Source organism: Mauremys reevesii, linkage group 7, assembly GCF_016161935.1.
Source record: "Mauremys reevesii isolate NIE-2019 linkage group 7, ASM1616193v1, whole genome shotgun sequence".
In the NCBI taxonomy this organism is placed as follows: Eukaryota; Metazoa; Chordata; order Testudines; family Geoemydidae; genus Mauremys; species Mauremys reevesii.
In genome coordinates, this window is record NC_052629.1 from 47,896,507 (window position 1) to 47,912,943 (window position 16,437).

Below are 16,437 nucleotides of genomic sequence, written 5' to 3' on the forward strand. Positions count from 1 at the left end.
TGAGCAAACAAGCCCGAGCCTTTGCTAACTTTCCCGCTTCTCTGCCTCTCCCATCCACTGCGGCTGGCTTGGCAATGGGCACATGCGATCGAGCCACCCTCCCTCCCCTCCGGCAGGAGCGTCTGGCTCCCGGCCCAGGCCGGCCGCGGCAGCTCTGCCCTTTGCGCCTCTCTCCCGCGCAAACTTCCTGCACCGCGCACCTTTCCCTCCCCCGAGCGCTTCACCTTTGCGCCGCGCGCCAAGCCGCGCCCAGCTTCCCGGAGAGCGGGGCGGGGCCGGCCCCGTGCTCCGGAGCCAGGAAACTTACCGCGGGGGGCGCCTAGCCCTGCAGGAGAGACGTGCCCAGGCGACGCGGCCGCGGTACCTGACCCTGCCGCTCCCCCTGCGCCTTGCAGGGGCAGTGACCTGGGGCAGCTCTCGCCCGCGGCAGCAAAGCCCGAGCCCGGGGAGCCAGCGGCGGAGTCCGAGGCGCTGCGAAGTGGGAGCCAAGCTGAGCAGGAGGGAAGGTGGGGAAAGCGCCGAGGAGCCCCCCCAACATGGCCTCCTCCGCCTCTCCCTCAGGCGGGGCGAGCGGAGGCGTGGATCAGGTGAGCCCGCTGCCTTCTCGCCCCTTGCGCCTTTCCAGCGCTCGCGGGCCCCCTTCCCTTCCCTTCCCTTCCCCTCCCCGCCGCGCTCTGCTCTGGGCGTGCGCCCCGGTCCCCCTGCTCGGAGCCCTGCTGCGGCCGAGAGACTGCCGCACACCTGGCTGCCGGGGGCGCCGAGCAGAAGTGGGGCTCTTTGAGCTGACGGGGTAGCACGGTTGTCCCGGCAGGACGCGGGTAACTCCGAAGTAATCCGCGAAGGGAGAAGTGGTCGGTTGCGGTCGCTGAGGGTGGTTAGCGCAGGTCTGGCGGGCTTGTGCCAAAGGTGCTCACACCTGCAAATGCAGGGAATCGTGAATGGCCTTAGGGACTGAAGGGTACTGACTGGAGCCTGGGGCTTGGATGCCACTGGATGAAGTGAGAAAATAACTTGTTGCTGTGTAAGAACTGGTGTTTCTGCTGTAGAGTAGGAACATTGTAGTAAAATGAAACACGAAGGCGCTTGAAAATCCTGGCGTTCTCTTTTGCTTCACGCTTGTTTCTCTTTCAAATCAAATGCTGACTGTGCCGTGTCCCACTCCTAACATGCATGGCGAGTAATCCTGAGAGAGGAAGGTGCTTTTCGATATGTCTGTGGCAGCCTCATGGTAATAAACAGCTGGAAAGTGTGATAAACTGAGATGATCTGGAGAGGGGCATTCTTCAAGCGTGGGCTGCACCACTTCAAAATGACTTTTGGAGTCTTGCACTTTATCGAAAGGAGACATGCACTAACACAGTACGACTGAGTGCACTGGTGTACATGTTTTGCAATACCATAAAGCTTCTCCTTTTTAGACTCCTACATTCCTAATGAGTTGAGTTTCCCCATATGTCAAGGCTGTTTTTCATACAATATCATCATATTTTGCAATCTTTTTGAACTTGGTTTTCAAATTTAAAACAAAATAATCAAAATATAATTGAAGTCTCTCTTTTTTTCCCACCTGAAGTATGAAGAAATTAGATGTTCAGATGCATTTAAAATATATATGTATTAAGAAAAATTATACTATTATAAACATCTGCTTTTGAACATAGACTTTTTTTGTTATAATATACACACACCAGTTGAGAGTAGAATCCAGTAGCCCTTATTCCCATTCCAGTTTTAAACTACTAGACTTCACTTCTTCCAAAAATGCGTTTTTTCTCATTTTGGGAAAAAATACTGCTGCATATATAGGCAGTGCACCTTGGATGTTTAGATATCTTATTTATAATGTGTTCAGGTACATCAGATTAAATTTTAAAGTATATTCCTGAATATATTGGTGCAAATTATGCTTGAAAGAATGGAGTCCAAAGATGATTGATCATGCTTGTACCCCTTTTCTAATGATAGAGTAGAACATAGTCACTTTTGAAAATATCAGTTACAGCAGTCATATGTTATTTACAGTATTAAGTGTACAAACTACATTTCAGTAAACTAACTCTTTCTCAACATATGCTTGTTTGTTTTTAAACAAATATTTAGTTACTTTTGTTGTTGCTTGTGTGTGTGTGTGTGTGTGTGTGTGTTTTTTTTTAAACAGTTAAGACAACATGGTTACAGGATGTAAATATTAACTGGCTGTCTTAGTCTACAGTAGAGATACTTTCCATCTGTTGCTAACACCACTGCAGCTCCCCACTGGTAGTAATGGAGCAATAGTGCAGATAACATCTCCATCATGTTATCTAAACTGTACTGACTAGGCCTAGTCACTGTTTCTCAGCTGCGGCCACCAGGGCCTTTTCTTGCCGCCACAGCCATCTGGGCTGTGATGGGGGGCGGGTGAGGCGCAAAGCAGTGGCCTCTCTCCCAGGGCTGCCAGCAGCGGTTGGGCCCTGCCCCCCTTTGGAAAGACAAATACTGGAGGTGCAGGCAACTGATGAATTCCCCACTTTCCCGGGAGTAGGGGAGGCAGGCTTTGGCCACGGGGCTTCGGGCTTCATCCACACAGTGGTGGGCTCTGATTCCAGGCTCCAGCCCAGGCTCACCACCCCCACCATCATCCCTGGGCCCCATTGCTTCCCTGTCCACCTCCCCATCCAGGGCTTAATTTGTCCCAGGGCTTGCTGGGGCTGAATAAGTCTGCTGTGAAAAGTGATATTAATATATATACAAATATCACTTTTCATAGCAGAAGACTTACCAGCTAGCAAGTCTTGGGGGGGGGAAGCATAACCAAAAAAGCAAAAGAAACAACAACAACAAAAAGACAAGAACATGCAAAGAGCCTTAATTGTGTTTCTATTCTGTTTAGGTCCAGTAAAAAAATAGAGACAACTATAAATTATTTTTATTACAGAGTCTGAAAAAAAAACCCTACATAAGTAAATTATTATGATTTGGACATGTAGACGTGCATATTTATTTTTCCTAAAGTTAATTAAGTATTTTAGGAAAAATTGTTAGTGAGGCCACCAGCAAGAGTTGGTGGCCGCACTCTGAGGCCACCAACATTTTTGTTCTGAGAACCCCTGAGCTAGATAGCATGATAGTTTAAACACAGACAGCTGGTCCATACTATTGCTTTCACTGTTGCTACCACTGGTGGAGCTGCCACAGTGGGAAATTTTGAAGAAAACTGCTAGTGAAGTCACAGCCTAAAGGTGCACAAGTACATTAGTTACAGTTCTACTTCTCCCTGGAACTCCTTTCCACTCAGCTACTTTACTTCCTTGACTGAATGTGCACAGATCTAATTCCTTACACCAAATCTTACTGCTGTATTACTATAATTTTTATATGGCTTTCATATTTTTTCAGAAACATAAACTTTTCTTATTTTAACAAATACTGCATCACGTCAGCTGAAGCTTATCCTTTTGGTCTGATATTTCTCTTAACTGATACAAATAGCATATTACTTGTTAACTGTTGTTTCTCTCCTACCCTTAGGAGAGACACTTTCATTTTCAGTACTGGATATTTTAAAACTTTTCTATTGGGAGGAGGTGGGGGGTAAGGAGATGAAAAAAGTATGATAAATGTAAAATTTTGGCAACATGCCCAGAACTTCTGAAGCCTCTTTCCACTAAAACTGAAACTGTGAGATTATCCACTTTGGATTAATTATAACTTTAGACTTTATCTTCTATTTCCCCCCCATTTTTTGCAAATATATTATCTTCCTAATCATTAAGTTATCCAGGTTTTTAACAACATTTTGCTAATACTTAAAATAGTTAGCATCAGGTCTTCAGATTGCAATTATCTATTTCCTTTTAGGATATAGTGTGGAACCTCATATTTTTCATGATTTTTTCTTCTTTTTTTTTTAAATGTTGCATGTTATATTTTTAAATCCATATGAAATTATACTTTTTAGCCTGTGAAGACCAATGGGCTAAGACTAAGGCTCCAATCCTACAATCAGATCCAATAGGCCCCAGTTCAGTAAGGTGTTTATGCATGTGCTGATCTTTAAGCATGGGGACTACTTGAATGCTTACTCCTAGGCATGTACTTTGTTGAATCAGAGTCCCAGTGCACTAAACCCTTTGAAGACAGTGGATCTAATTGCATATTCAGTGTCTAAGGGCTTGGCTACACTTGAGAGTTGCAGCGCTGGTGGAGGCTTTCCAGCGCTGCAACTTAGTAACTGTCCACACCTGCAAGGCACATCCAGCGCTGCAACTCCCTGGGTGCAGCACTGGCTGTACACCGGGTCTGCTTGGGGTGTAGTGAGTGCAGCGCTGGTGATGCAGCGCTGCTCGTCAGGTGTGGCCACACACCAGCGCTGTTATTGGTCTCCAGGGTATTAGGAGATATCCCAGAATTCCTGTTCAGCCACTCTGCTCATCAGTTTGCACTCTACTACCCTGGCCTCAGGTGACCCGCCCTTTAAATGTCCCGGGAGTTTTAAAAATCCCCTTCCTGTTTGCTCAGCCAGGTGTGGAGTGCAATCAGTGAATCTTTCCAGGTGACCATGCCTCCATGCGCCAAACGAGCCCCAGCATGGAGCAATGGTGAGTTGCTGGACCTCATTAGTGTTTGGGGGGAGGAAGCTGTGCAGTCCCAGCTGTGCTCCAGCCGTAGGAATTATGATACCTTTGGCCAGGTATCAAAGGCCATGCTGGAAAGGGGCCATGACCGGGACACGCTGCAATGCAGGGTTAAAGTAAAGGAGCTGCGGAGTGCCTATTACAAAGCCCGCGAGGGAAACCACCGCTCCGGCGCTGCCCCCACGACCTGCCGTTTTTACAGGGAGATGGACGCGATACTTGGGGGTGACCCCACTGCCAATCGACGACCACAATGGACACTTCTGAGCGGGGTGGGGGACAGGAGGGGGGGGGGGAGGAAACCGAGATTGAAGGTACTGGGGTTGGGGGAGACACCCAGGAGGCATGCAGCCAGGAGCTCTTCTCAAGCCAGGAGGAAGGTAGCCAATTGCAGCAGCCGATACTTGGTGAAGGACAAGCAGAGGAGTGGGTTACCGGTAAGCGGCTTTTATTTTCAGGATGGAAATGTTTCGGGAGAGGAGGGGGGGTTAAGGCTGCATGCATGCATGCCTAGATGTGGAATAGCCCATTGATGTGGTCTATCACGTCGCGGTAATTGGCTGCGGTAATCTCCTCAAAAGTTTCAGCCAGAGCGTGGGCAATGCGCCTGCGCAAGTTTATAGGGAGAGCCATTGTGGTCCTTGTCCCAGTCAGGCTAACGCGTCCGCGCCACTGTGCCGCGAGGGGTGGGGGGGACCATTGCTGCACACAGGCAAGCTGCATAGGGGCCAGGGCGGAATCCGCATTGCTGTAGAAGACCTTCCTGCTCTTCCCTGGTGACCCGCAGCAGCGAGATATCTCCCAGGATTAACTCCTGTGGAAAATGTTGGGAGACTGTTCAGTGCAGATGCCCCCTGTAGCTGTTTGCTGTCCCCAACACACAGAAACCCCTGCACAGCCCTGAAGCAATCAGTCCCCCTTACTCACCATTTCGTGGCTCCTGTTGGGTTATGTGTGCTCTGTTTGGTATGGGAAAAGTATGCTAAAGTGAAGACTGTAAACTCCTTCAGTGTGTGGGAATTACTGTCTGGATGAGATTATGAACAATGCTACCCCTGTTAACTGTTGCCATTTTTGCCTTTCCAAAAGCGACCTTGACTGCTGGACTGCCCGTCTCCTCGACTGCACAGAGACTACAAAACCACAGGAAGAAGCCAAGAAAAACCAAGGAGGACATCCTGAAAGCAGTTATGGATCACTCTGCTAGAGAGAGTAAAAACCTGCAGGACTGGAGAGAAAGGGAAAGCAGGATCCGCCAGAGAAACGCAGTGGCCAAGAGGAAAAGCACAAAGCAGCAGCTAAGCATCCTGGCGCGCCAAGCGGACTCTATCCAGTCACTTGTAGCCATGCAGGCAGAGCACTACTGTGCTGCCCCCCCTTTCCCAAAGCTTTTTCCCTTGTGCCCCAATGTCAGCTCCAAACCCCCTTCCCCAGCATCCAGGTTCTTACCTCCACCAGCTGCCTCCAACACCTGTACGTTCACCAACCAGCCCTGAGAACTACGACCCTTACCCTATGCACTCAACCCCCATCACCATGCAGTATATGCACCCTGAAGTGCAGCAGTCATTGCACAGTGCTCCAGACAGGACATATGCAAACCTGTGACTGTACAGTTCACCAACCCACCCCCCTGCCCTTTTAGGTTCCCCAAATGTTGTGTGTCTGTCAAGGAAGTTATTTTCTTTTCAATAAAAGAATTCTTGGCTTTGAAAACAGTCTTTATTATTGCAGAAACTGAAAGATACCTTAGCCCAGTAAAGAAACAGGCACTGCAAATCATTTTAGGGAACATAGAATCCTACTAACAGTGTAACCACTGCACTTCACTCCCGTGCAAGGCAGCAAACATTACTGTTGGCTTTCAGCCTCAAATTCCTCCCTCAAGGCATCCCTAATCCTTGTAGCCCTGTGCTGGGCCTCTCTAGTAGCCCTGCTCTCTGGCTGTGCAAATTCAGCCTCCAGGACTTGAACCTCGGTGGTCCATGCCTGACTGAATGTTTCACCCTTCCCTTCACAAATATTATGGAGGGTACAGCATGCGGATATAACCGCGGGGATGCTGCTTTCCCCCAAGTCTAGCTTCCCATACAGAGATCTCCAGCGAGCTTTTAAACGGCCAAAAGCACACTCCACAATCATTCGGCACCGGCTCAGCCTGTAGTTGAATCGGTCCTTGCTCCTGTCAAGCTTCCCTGTATAGGGTTTCATGAGCCAAGGCAGTAATGGGTAAGCGGGGTCTCCAAGCATCACAATGGGCATTTCGACGTCCCCTACTGTGATCTTCCTGTCTGGGGAAAAAAGTCCCTGCCTGCATCTTCCTGAACAGGCCACTGTTCCGAAAGATGCGTGCATCATGCACCTTTCCAGGCCAGCCTGTGTTAATGTCAGTGAAACGCCCACGGTGATCCACAAGCGCCTGGAGAACCATAGAGAAATACCCCTTCCGATTAACATACTCGGCTGCTAGGTGGGGCGGGGGGGGTGCCAGAATAGGAATATGCGTCCCATCTATCGCCCCTCCACAGTTAGGGAAACCCATTTGTGCAAAGCCATCCACAATGTCCTGCATGTTCCCCAGAGTCACGGTTCTTCTTAGCAGGATGCGACTTGCATCAACACGATTCCAACGGTCGACTTTCCCACTCCCAACTGGTTCCTGACCGACCGGCAGGTGTCTGGAGTTGCCAGCTTCCAGATTGCAATAGCCACCCGCTTTTCCACCGTCAGGGCAGCTCTCAATCTTGTGTCCTTGCGCCGCAGGGTGGGGGGGAGCTCAGCACACAGTCCCATGAAAGTGGCTTTTCTCATCTGAAAATTCTGCAGCCACTGCTCATCATCCCAGACTTCCATGACGATGTGATCCCACCACTCAGTGCTTGTTTCCCGAGCCCCAAAGCGGCGTTCCACGGTGCCGAGCATTTCCGTGAATGCCACAAGCAATTTAGTGTCACACACGGCAGGCGACTCGATATCATCGTCAGACTCCTCACTGTCACTTTGGAGCTGAAGGAATAGCTCAACTGCCAAATGTGTTGTGCTGGCGACACTCATCAGCACAGTCCTCAGCAGTTCAGGCTCCATTTCCCACAGAAATCGTGCTTCACAGAGAGAGAGTAAAACACAGCAAGAGACCCACAATGGCGCCAAACGTGGCCGGAAAAACTGTGACTGCTGGGATGTGAAGCGATGCACCATGGGGCGTTGGGACAGGAAGCGGAATGACCCGCACCCTTCCGTCCCCTTCCCACAACCCACGGCGCCAAAATGGGACGAGGTGCTCTGTGGGATAGCTGCTCACAATGCACCTCTCAATACAGCGCTGCAAATGCTGCAAGTGTGGCCACACTGCAGCGCTGTTAGCTGTCAGTGTGGCCACACACCAGCGCTGTCTCTACACAGCTGTACGAACACAGCTGTAACTCCCAGCGCTGTAACTCTCAAGTGTAGCCAAGCCCTGTAATACTTAGAGTTCCAAATGACTGCCTGAAGGATATATGGACACAACTAACGTTTCAGGTAATTCTCAAGTGGGCAGCTTCAAAACTTTATCATCTTGAAATGGTTGTGGCTCAAGCTACCTTTGAGGAAAATGTTTATTTTTTGGGCACTACTGAGAACTGGGGCTTCAAAGGACCTAGGTGTCTGAGGCCAATCTATGCTAAAGCTGGCATAGGTTACCATCACTCAGAACTGCTTTAAGCAGGGTAATCTGGCTTTGATTCCACACCTACAAGTTCTTATAAAGCCTCTGTATTTAGGGATTGATCCAAAGTCCACTGGCTATGTATCCTCTGCAATAAAACACCTGCAGCTGGCCTGTGTCAGCTGATTGGGGCTCCAGGACCCTCCCCCTTTGCGGGACCCAGAGCCCAGGCTCCAGCCTGAGTCTGGACCTCTACACTGCAATTTTAAAGCCTTGCAGTCCGTGCCCCACAAGTCTGAGTTAGTTGACATGGTCCAGCTGCGGGTGTTTTATTGTAGTGTAGATATACCCTGAGAGTCTTTCCACTAACTTCAGTGGACTTTGGATCAGGCCCTTAACTGTAAATATTCTGCTTTCTTTCAAGAAGTTGGGGGTCTCTAGATCTGAATGTCTTTCATACTTACAATGGCTGATGTCGGAAAAGAGGCATCTTGAACAAGATTTGGTCTTTTTAGTGAACTACTGAAAGATTTTTTTGACACAAACGACAGTCCAGCCTCCTAAATTCACTCTCTCTGTGTGAAAGAACATTTTTTTTTTAAACGTGCATCTCTTTCAAAATCAAGTGGAGGAATAAAATATTTTTGTTTCTCTTGTGGCACTCACGTTTGATGGTATTGTTTTGAGTGAGTGTTAACCTTAAAATGAATGAATTATGATAGGTCAGTACCAGTAGTGCATTTTGTCCTATATACTGGTATCTGGACATTGTGCAGCCCTCAGCCAATTTGTAGATTGCCTGAAGTCTGTTGAAGGTCCATAGTGAATGTTAGGTGTAACTAAAAAATTCTGTACTTTTGTTTGCAATTTGATTTTAAAAAAATCTCTGGGTGGGGAAAGAGCGGAGTCTGTAATTTTGTAATATTAAAATTGTCATAAATTCAAACTCTGTTTTGTGTGTTATATAAGTTATTGATTTAACAGTAATAACTTATATACAATCTTTGTATATTTTTGTGAAATATAGCAAGTTTTTATTTTTGACATATTAAATGAGCAGGCCAATGTGAACTAAAGAACTATAGTTCCATCAAGGAATACTGGTGATATGAAGAACAGTAAAGTGTAATTTATGTAGTCAGCAGAACACTCAGAAGAAATGACAATTCCTCTATTAAAAGTATCTATACATGTATTTTACAGATGGGAATGTATGGCCCACAATTGCAGATGTATAATCTACACAGGTTTCCACCAGAACTGTCCTTTCTTTTTCTTCCTTGTCTCTTCACTAACTTTGCCTCAATCTTTCTCCCACCCAAAGTTCCATAGGGATAGCTGTTATCTTCTCTACCTGTTTTTTCTCACCGTTGGGAAGTCCCTTTTGCCTCCTTTTCTCTGGCACACTCTTCCCCCCGCCCCTTCAAATTATTCTCTGAACCTTGTAATCCACTAGTGTAACATTACTGTTTATCTCACTTGTGACCATCCATTATATTATTTTGACCTAGATTACTGTTTGTGTACCATTGTATGTTATCTAAAGTGTGGTCATTCATGATATTCAGTATATTTCACATAAAACTATATTTACAAGTGGTTCTTTCAGTTTTTGAAATTAATTTGTGAAGGAAAAAATGGAGTATTTTGGCATTTTTTTATTACAGAAAAAGGCCCAATCCTGCAAGCCTTAATCAGGTGAAATATATGTAGCAATGTTATAGTCCAGAAGTTTCCCAACTGTGTCCTGGCTCCTCTTAGTCCATGGAGCACTTCCTGTTGTCCAGTGACTTGGTATAGTTGATTCATGATTCCAGGTGTTAAATTTCATTAAAATACGTTGAATATTTTTCTAATATTACTATTCCATGTAAGCAGCTACTATAGCTACCATAGAGCTGTATTATGATTATGAATGGAGAGGAATTGTTGAGTGATAACTTCTCTCCCATAGGCTATCCCATAAAAATCTTTTTATTAAGATGTTTTCCATGCAATGGAAAAAGTTTCAGAAGCCATGCTCTGGTCACTTCAATCTTCTCCAGTTTGCTTCTCTGCCCAAATGCTGCCAACTCTGATCTTGCAATTTTTTGTTAATTTCCAGAACAAAAACACCTAGTCTAGACTCAGAATGTAGAGCTGCAGTTCCTTCTGATCCCCCATGACATTGAACTAAAATTAATTACAATTACGTATGCATAGTCCTTCCTATAATCTCAGTTTATATTTCTGTAGTTACTGACAAATGCAGACAATTATTTCCTGCCAGGTACTCCCTAAGGGTGTACTTAGTACCGTGCCCATTAAGAGAGATGCTACTCAGAATTTCCATACAACATCTGATGCATGCATCATAATTTTATCTACACGTGGTACTGATTTTATCTAATTCTGATTTATAACATTCTATGAACTTGCAAGAAAAGTTTCTACAGAACAACATTTAGTAGTATTAAATGACCTAAGAGTTCTCATATACCTCATTTATGTCAACGCTGAAACAAAAACTGAGTATTTTGCATTATTCTTCTGTTTTAGAACTTCTGAACAACTTTTAGTGGCAGCTTCTTTTAGTGGAAGGTACTACTAACACAATATGAAATTGAAGTGACAGTGTGGACAATCTCTTGTGCATTTCTTATGGGAGCTAGATGACTTTCTGAAATAATTGGTAGGGAGACGACTGGTTTTTCAAATTAAGATATATTCAGGACGAGCAAACTGCAGGCAGCTGACTTTTTATTTTCTTATATCTTTGAAAGTAATGTACATTTAAATTACAAACAAATGTTAGTGGAACCAAAATGCAGCTAATAAACCTGTTGTGATGGGAAAGGAAAGATTATTTTATTATTGTATAAGCATGTGGGATAATTTTGGTGATCCTTCTAAAGGAATCTCTGACTTCTCATGTTTTTTGGCTTCATTAATTTTCCATATTTTCTCCTATCATTCTACTTCCCCTACTCTTATTAAAGTTCTCAGCTTTTCTTTCTCCTTCCCTTCACCTCTCTGCATCTGTGTTTAATCTAGCTACTGCTACCCCCCCCCCCCCCCCCCCCGCATCCTTTCCTTGTCTCGTTCTCATTTCTTTCTGATAACTGAATGCTGCTCTGGGCACTTCAAGGATCACACTCTCTATGTTGGTGCAGTTTCCTCAAAACACCTGCTTAGTTTTAAGGTTGAAACTCTGACTTAGTACTGTTTCGCTTTAGGTTTGAGGGACAACCTTCCATGCTAAAGAATGGACATAACAAAACTGGAAAATTATAGGTTAGTTTTGGCCTGTCATTTGTTTGCTGAGCTGAGTCTGGCCTTCAAACAAAAACAGAAGACTGATATGTTCTTCAGATGTTCAAAACAGTTTGAGATGAAAGTACAATATTTGTTTTCTCTTTTTCTCCATCCCATGGAATATTTTTGCATGGGGGAACAGTTACTCAATTTTTACACTCCTTCTTTACTTGCATCATAAGACATCTTAGGTTTTGAACATGATCAATAGCACATGTTGGCTTTTACCACTCTCCAAAGTATCAATGATGCCATTCAGGCCTAGACTGTATAAGAGCCATCCTCACATGAGTGTGCTGGGCTTGTTGGTGCGAGGAGCACAAAAGTCAACCTCTCTCCTTTATGTAATGACCTGGGCTGGCCTAGTAGCAAAATGGCAGATATTTATCTAACAGTAGTTTAAGGAAGTGTTGGTTTGAGTAATCCAAAACTGAATTCCTCCCTCCCCCATCTCCTCCTATATTCTGGAACATCATGTTTGGGCTGCGGTGAAGTTCAAGGAGCAGAGTACATAGTTTGCTTACAGAAGCACTGCCCATCCTGTGCAGAGGATGTTGGCACTACTGCAATTAATTTTATTTTGGATGATGGGGAGGAGAGAGAAAAAATTATTCTGACTTTGTAAACAGGTAGAAGGAAAAAAGGTGTAGGTTAACTTTTGGACATAATAGCCTTAGTGTCCTCTTTTAAATTATAGCCTCAGAGTACAATACAACAGTAAATACCTAAATCAAAAGTGAGTCAATTGCTATTTCACTCTAAGAATCAAAGAAGCAGATAGACTTCTGGAGGAGACTCATTGAATTACAACATATATTCAGTAATCGTGGCACTATGGGGAAATGTTAATTAACTCGACAAAGCCAGAAACAATAGTAGTGATTTATCATTAACTTTATATATCTCTAGAGCGTCTTCCTGAGTAAATTTGAGAATTTGTTTAGAACTTTTTATCTGCCAAACAAGCAAGTGGTTTCATGTTTTTCTATATAGGAGAGCTTACTGAGGCTCTTTAGAAACAGGAAAATTTGGGCATGGCTCTAATTTTTCTTTTTCATTTTTTTAAAATTTAATCGTGTGCTTTGTGCAAGAGAGATCTCCTGGATCCTCTCTCCATATGATTATTTCTCTCATGAGTGTGTAAATTTAAATTAAGACAGCATAGGTATGGTGGTGCTCTTTATCTACTCATCTGGCCCCTACAGGTGTAAGATCAGAGCACTTCACAAACAGTGGGGTAGGGATATGGCTGCCCTTCTCACAACAAAAGTAGTTGGATAAAGGAGGTCAGAGATAGAAGTGTGCCTTAATAACTAGTATATCAGCCACCAACATCACACAGCTACCAATTCCTCAAAAGTACTCAGGGATTTAATCCTTCACTGTTTATTGAAAAAACTGTCTTGTTTTAAATAGGAGAGCCTCTCCAAGGTTAATCCTCATTGTCCTTTCCAGTGTAGCAGACAGAAACTCCTTCTGTATTGGCTATAGAGAAGAGGAAACGGTGTAGCATGTAGGCACACCCTCTGAGAAAAGTGGTTATGAGTTGCCCCCATTTCTTCAATAAACCAAGGTAGTCCAGCCTTGCAAGTCTCTGAAAGGAGAGCAAGAATGTCAGGTAACCCCCTATGAGCTACTTTCATAACTGAGTGAGAAACTGGAGGCCTGGTGGTCAGTCTCCCAGAGCAAGGCATTCTTAGGGTGCCAACCTTGAGGCCTAATAAACATGACAGGAAAAAGTCCAGTATATTTCTAAACCTGGACCTGTCCTCCATATAACTCTTTCCTTGTTTACCAGTGATGTCATAATACTTCAGTAACACAGCAAAGCCCCCATTTTACAGGTGGGGAATTGAGGCAAAGAGAGATTGAAACCCCAATCCATTTCTCCAGTGTATAAAGTTAAGCATGTGTATGTTTGCAGGATCAGAGCCTATGCGGCTTGCCCAACATATCTGTGGCAGGGCTGGGAATTGAACATTTCTGAGTCCCAGTCCAGTGCCTCAACCACAAGGCCATCTGTTCTCTTATGCATTAGGTCACTTGAGTCTTTCGCCATCCAGTCTGATGTTGACTAATTTTGTCATTAATAAATTTTTCCACCTTGCTGTCCACTGTCTTCCAGACAGTGAATAAATGTTGAACTGTACTGGTCTTTGGGACACCCCACTGTTCCTTCTTTCTTAGCTGAGAATTATCCATTTATTCCTCCTTTTCTCCGCCGCCTCATTTGCTAACTAGCATTTAATTCAGTAATTTATCTCTTATTGTTGAGGTTACCAATTTTCTTTAATATCCTCTTGCTAAGGGCTTGATTGAAAAAGTGTAAATTATAGCCACTGATTCATTCTTCTGTTCAAGGAATGTGATTTTCTTCTGGCAGCTCCTTCTGCTTATCCAGCTAGCAGCCTATAATCAGGGGAACATCAATTATCCAACCCCTCAATTTCCCTGAAGGTTTTGTGTGTTTCCTGCCATCTTCATAAAATTGTTTGGATTCTGCTTTGTTGTTGTCATGACTGTTCCATTTGGGGTTGGTTCTTCAAGCACTTACACACACAACTTTACTCAGGTGAATAAAGTTATGCAAACGTGTATAACAAATTCCATAGGTTTTAAAGTCAGAAGACACCATTGTGATCATCTAGTCTGACCTCCTTTTGCAGGATGAGGCAGGTTTGGGACCTTTGTTTCCACTGTGGTGGGTGTTTTTGTTTGTTACTCTTACAGCTTCCTGGAGTACTTAAAAATCCAGGTGTTAGAGCTTACAAGATAAACATTTGAAAGTAGTAGGGTAAATATTGTGCTCTTTGAAGGCTAATGTAGTTTTCAGATCTTCATTAACTTTTTCTGTTTGAAGACTCCAGAGGAAGTGATTTTTGAGAAACAGTCAAATAATGACTGGTAAATTGATTTTTGGTGGTGGTTTTTTTATTTTATTTTTTTAATAGAATGTTTACCAAAGAGAGCAAAATGTGGTTTATAAAGTTTGATTTTTATTGTATAGAAAAGTCTGATTAAACATTTGAGTGTCTTTTGTAATGTGTTAAGTGTGTCCATAAGTTTCTAGGAAAGTGCGTTCTTCAATTTTTTATTTTATCAAATACCATTATAATGACATGGTTATACTATAAAGAACAGATAATATATATGTAGTCTGCTGCTCTAACTAGTTGAATTGTTGCTCAAGCTAGTTAAAAAGAAAAAGTCCATAGATGAATATGTGTACAAGCTATCCATTTGGAATACTTTCCTTGTATGGCCTGTATTGTTTTTAATGGACTTCTTCATTGCAAAGCTTCATTGTGATCTTATTATTGGTGTAGGTCAAAAGGGGAAGGTTGTTAACATTCCTTCTGCCCCTCTACATCATCATCAGTAGATTTTCCCCTCCTTCGTTCCCCCCCCCCCCCCCGTGGATATTATTCCTTTGGTATTTTGTGTATTTTGGTGCTGGTGGTGAAACTTTTTGCTTGTTTGAAGATGCCTCTCTCCAATAATTTGTAAATAAATAATAGAATAAATATCTTTAGCTTTTGATTACCTTGATTTGTAGTTAATAATTTAATTGCCATTGCTGCTTTTTGCAACATGTTCATGTTCTGTTAGACAATGCATTTTAAAATTGTACTCACTCATCTAGGAATTACCACAAGAAGTCATGATGGAGGAGCCACCCAGCCAAATTTCAGTGAATAGTGTTCTGACCTGGTGCATCAGGTTGCAACACTACTCAAATCGGGGGTCCAGGGCAAATTGACACTTTCCCCCACCCTCTGCCAATGGTATACATGGCTGGGGGGTGGGGGGGGGGAGGTGTAACATGCATTTGGCTGAGGGCACCACTGCACATGGGCACAGGAATCCACCTGTGCAGATCCTGTTGCAGAATCTGGCTCTTAGGGACTTCAGCAGGGCCTCAGCCTAGCAGCTAGCTCTGTGCGGTCTTAGGGGGTCTATCCATTAACAGGCCAGGTGTCTAGGCCTAATTTTGAGGTGTGCCAGGCACCTAGCAGCTCGCATTGAAGTGACTTAATTCCTAAATAGAGGAAATAATTATACTCCAAATAATTAAAAATAGTACTACTACTTTGGATATGATTTTGAAGTCTGTGAGTCAGAATGCAGTCATTAACTGAGACGTAATAATGACAAATAGAAGAAAAATGAAAATAAGCTAATGTTGAGAGATAAGCAGTGAGCCACAAAAGGTGAAAGGCTTAAAAAATAAATAAATCTGAGACTGACCTAAAACCCTTGCATTTTAAAAAAAGAATTACTTTTTATATTGTGAGAGGGTCAGTTACAATAAAAGTAACTAGAAGCTTACTGGTGTGTATATAATCATTTTATACCTGCACTTCTCAGAAAGTTCAAAGCTCTCATCTTTCCTCTCCACAACACCCAAAGGCATGCAGTTATCCAGTAAAATTGCACACTTTGTCATGTTTGATTTGTTACATGAATTATTCAAGGACTTTTTGTGCTAATTATGCAAGGTTTTTCAGACTGTATTTTTGGTGGCAGCACTCTTCAGTCTATAAGTGCTTCCACGAGGACACCATGCACACACAATTTGAATTCAAAAATTTTCACCTAACACAAGGGGACAGTCTTTGCCAAATATAAGGGGAGAGATCCTTTTGAAGTCAATGGCAAAACTCCCAGTGAGTTTTAGTAGGAGGATTTTGCCCAAAGTCTTCAGAATGTTGTAGAATCCAGGTTGCTGCCAAGACAGGAAGGACTACTGATATTTACTTTTCTTGTATATTTATTTAGTGAATTTACATGCTGACAAATTAAATAAATATCTAATTAAGAGGGGTACATATCCTCATGTCAGACTTCTGTCTGTTCCCTTATTGCTGCTGCTTCTAAGGG

At 43.8% G+C, this 16,437-nt stretch overlaps 1 protein-coding gene across 1 annotated transcript in view; it reads left to right on the forward strand.

Moving 5' to 3' along the window:
• The first annotated feature begins 256 nt into the window (after nucleotides 1-256).
• Nucleotides 257-16,437, forward strand: part of ANK3 (ankyrin 3) — a 554,530-nt gene continuing 538,349 nt past the window's right edge. Inside the window, exon 1 of the mRNA XM_039480795.1 lies at nucleotides 257-587. Within this exon, the coding sequence (XP_039336729.1) occupies nucleotides 537-587 (51 nt within the window). The 5' untranslated portion in view covers nucleotides 257-536. The remainder of the gene's footprint in view (nucleotides 588-16,437) is intronic.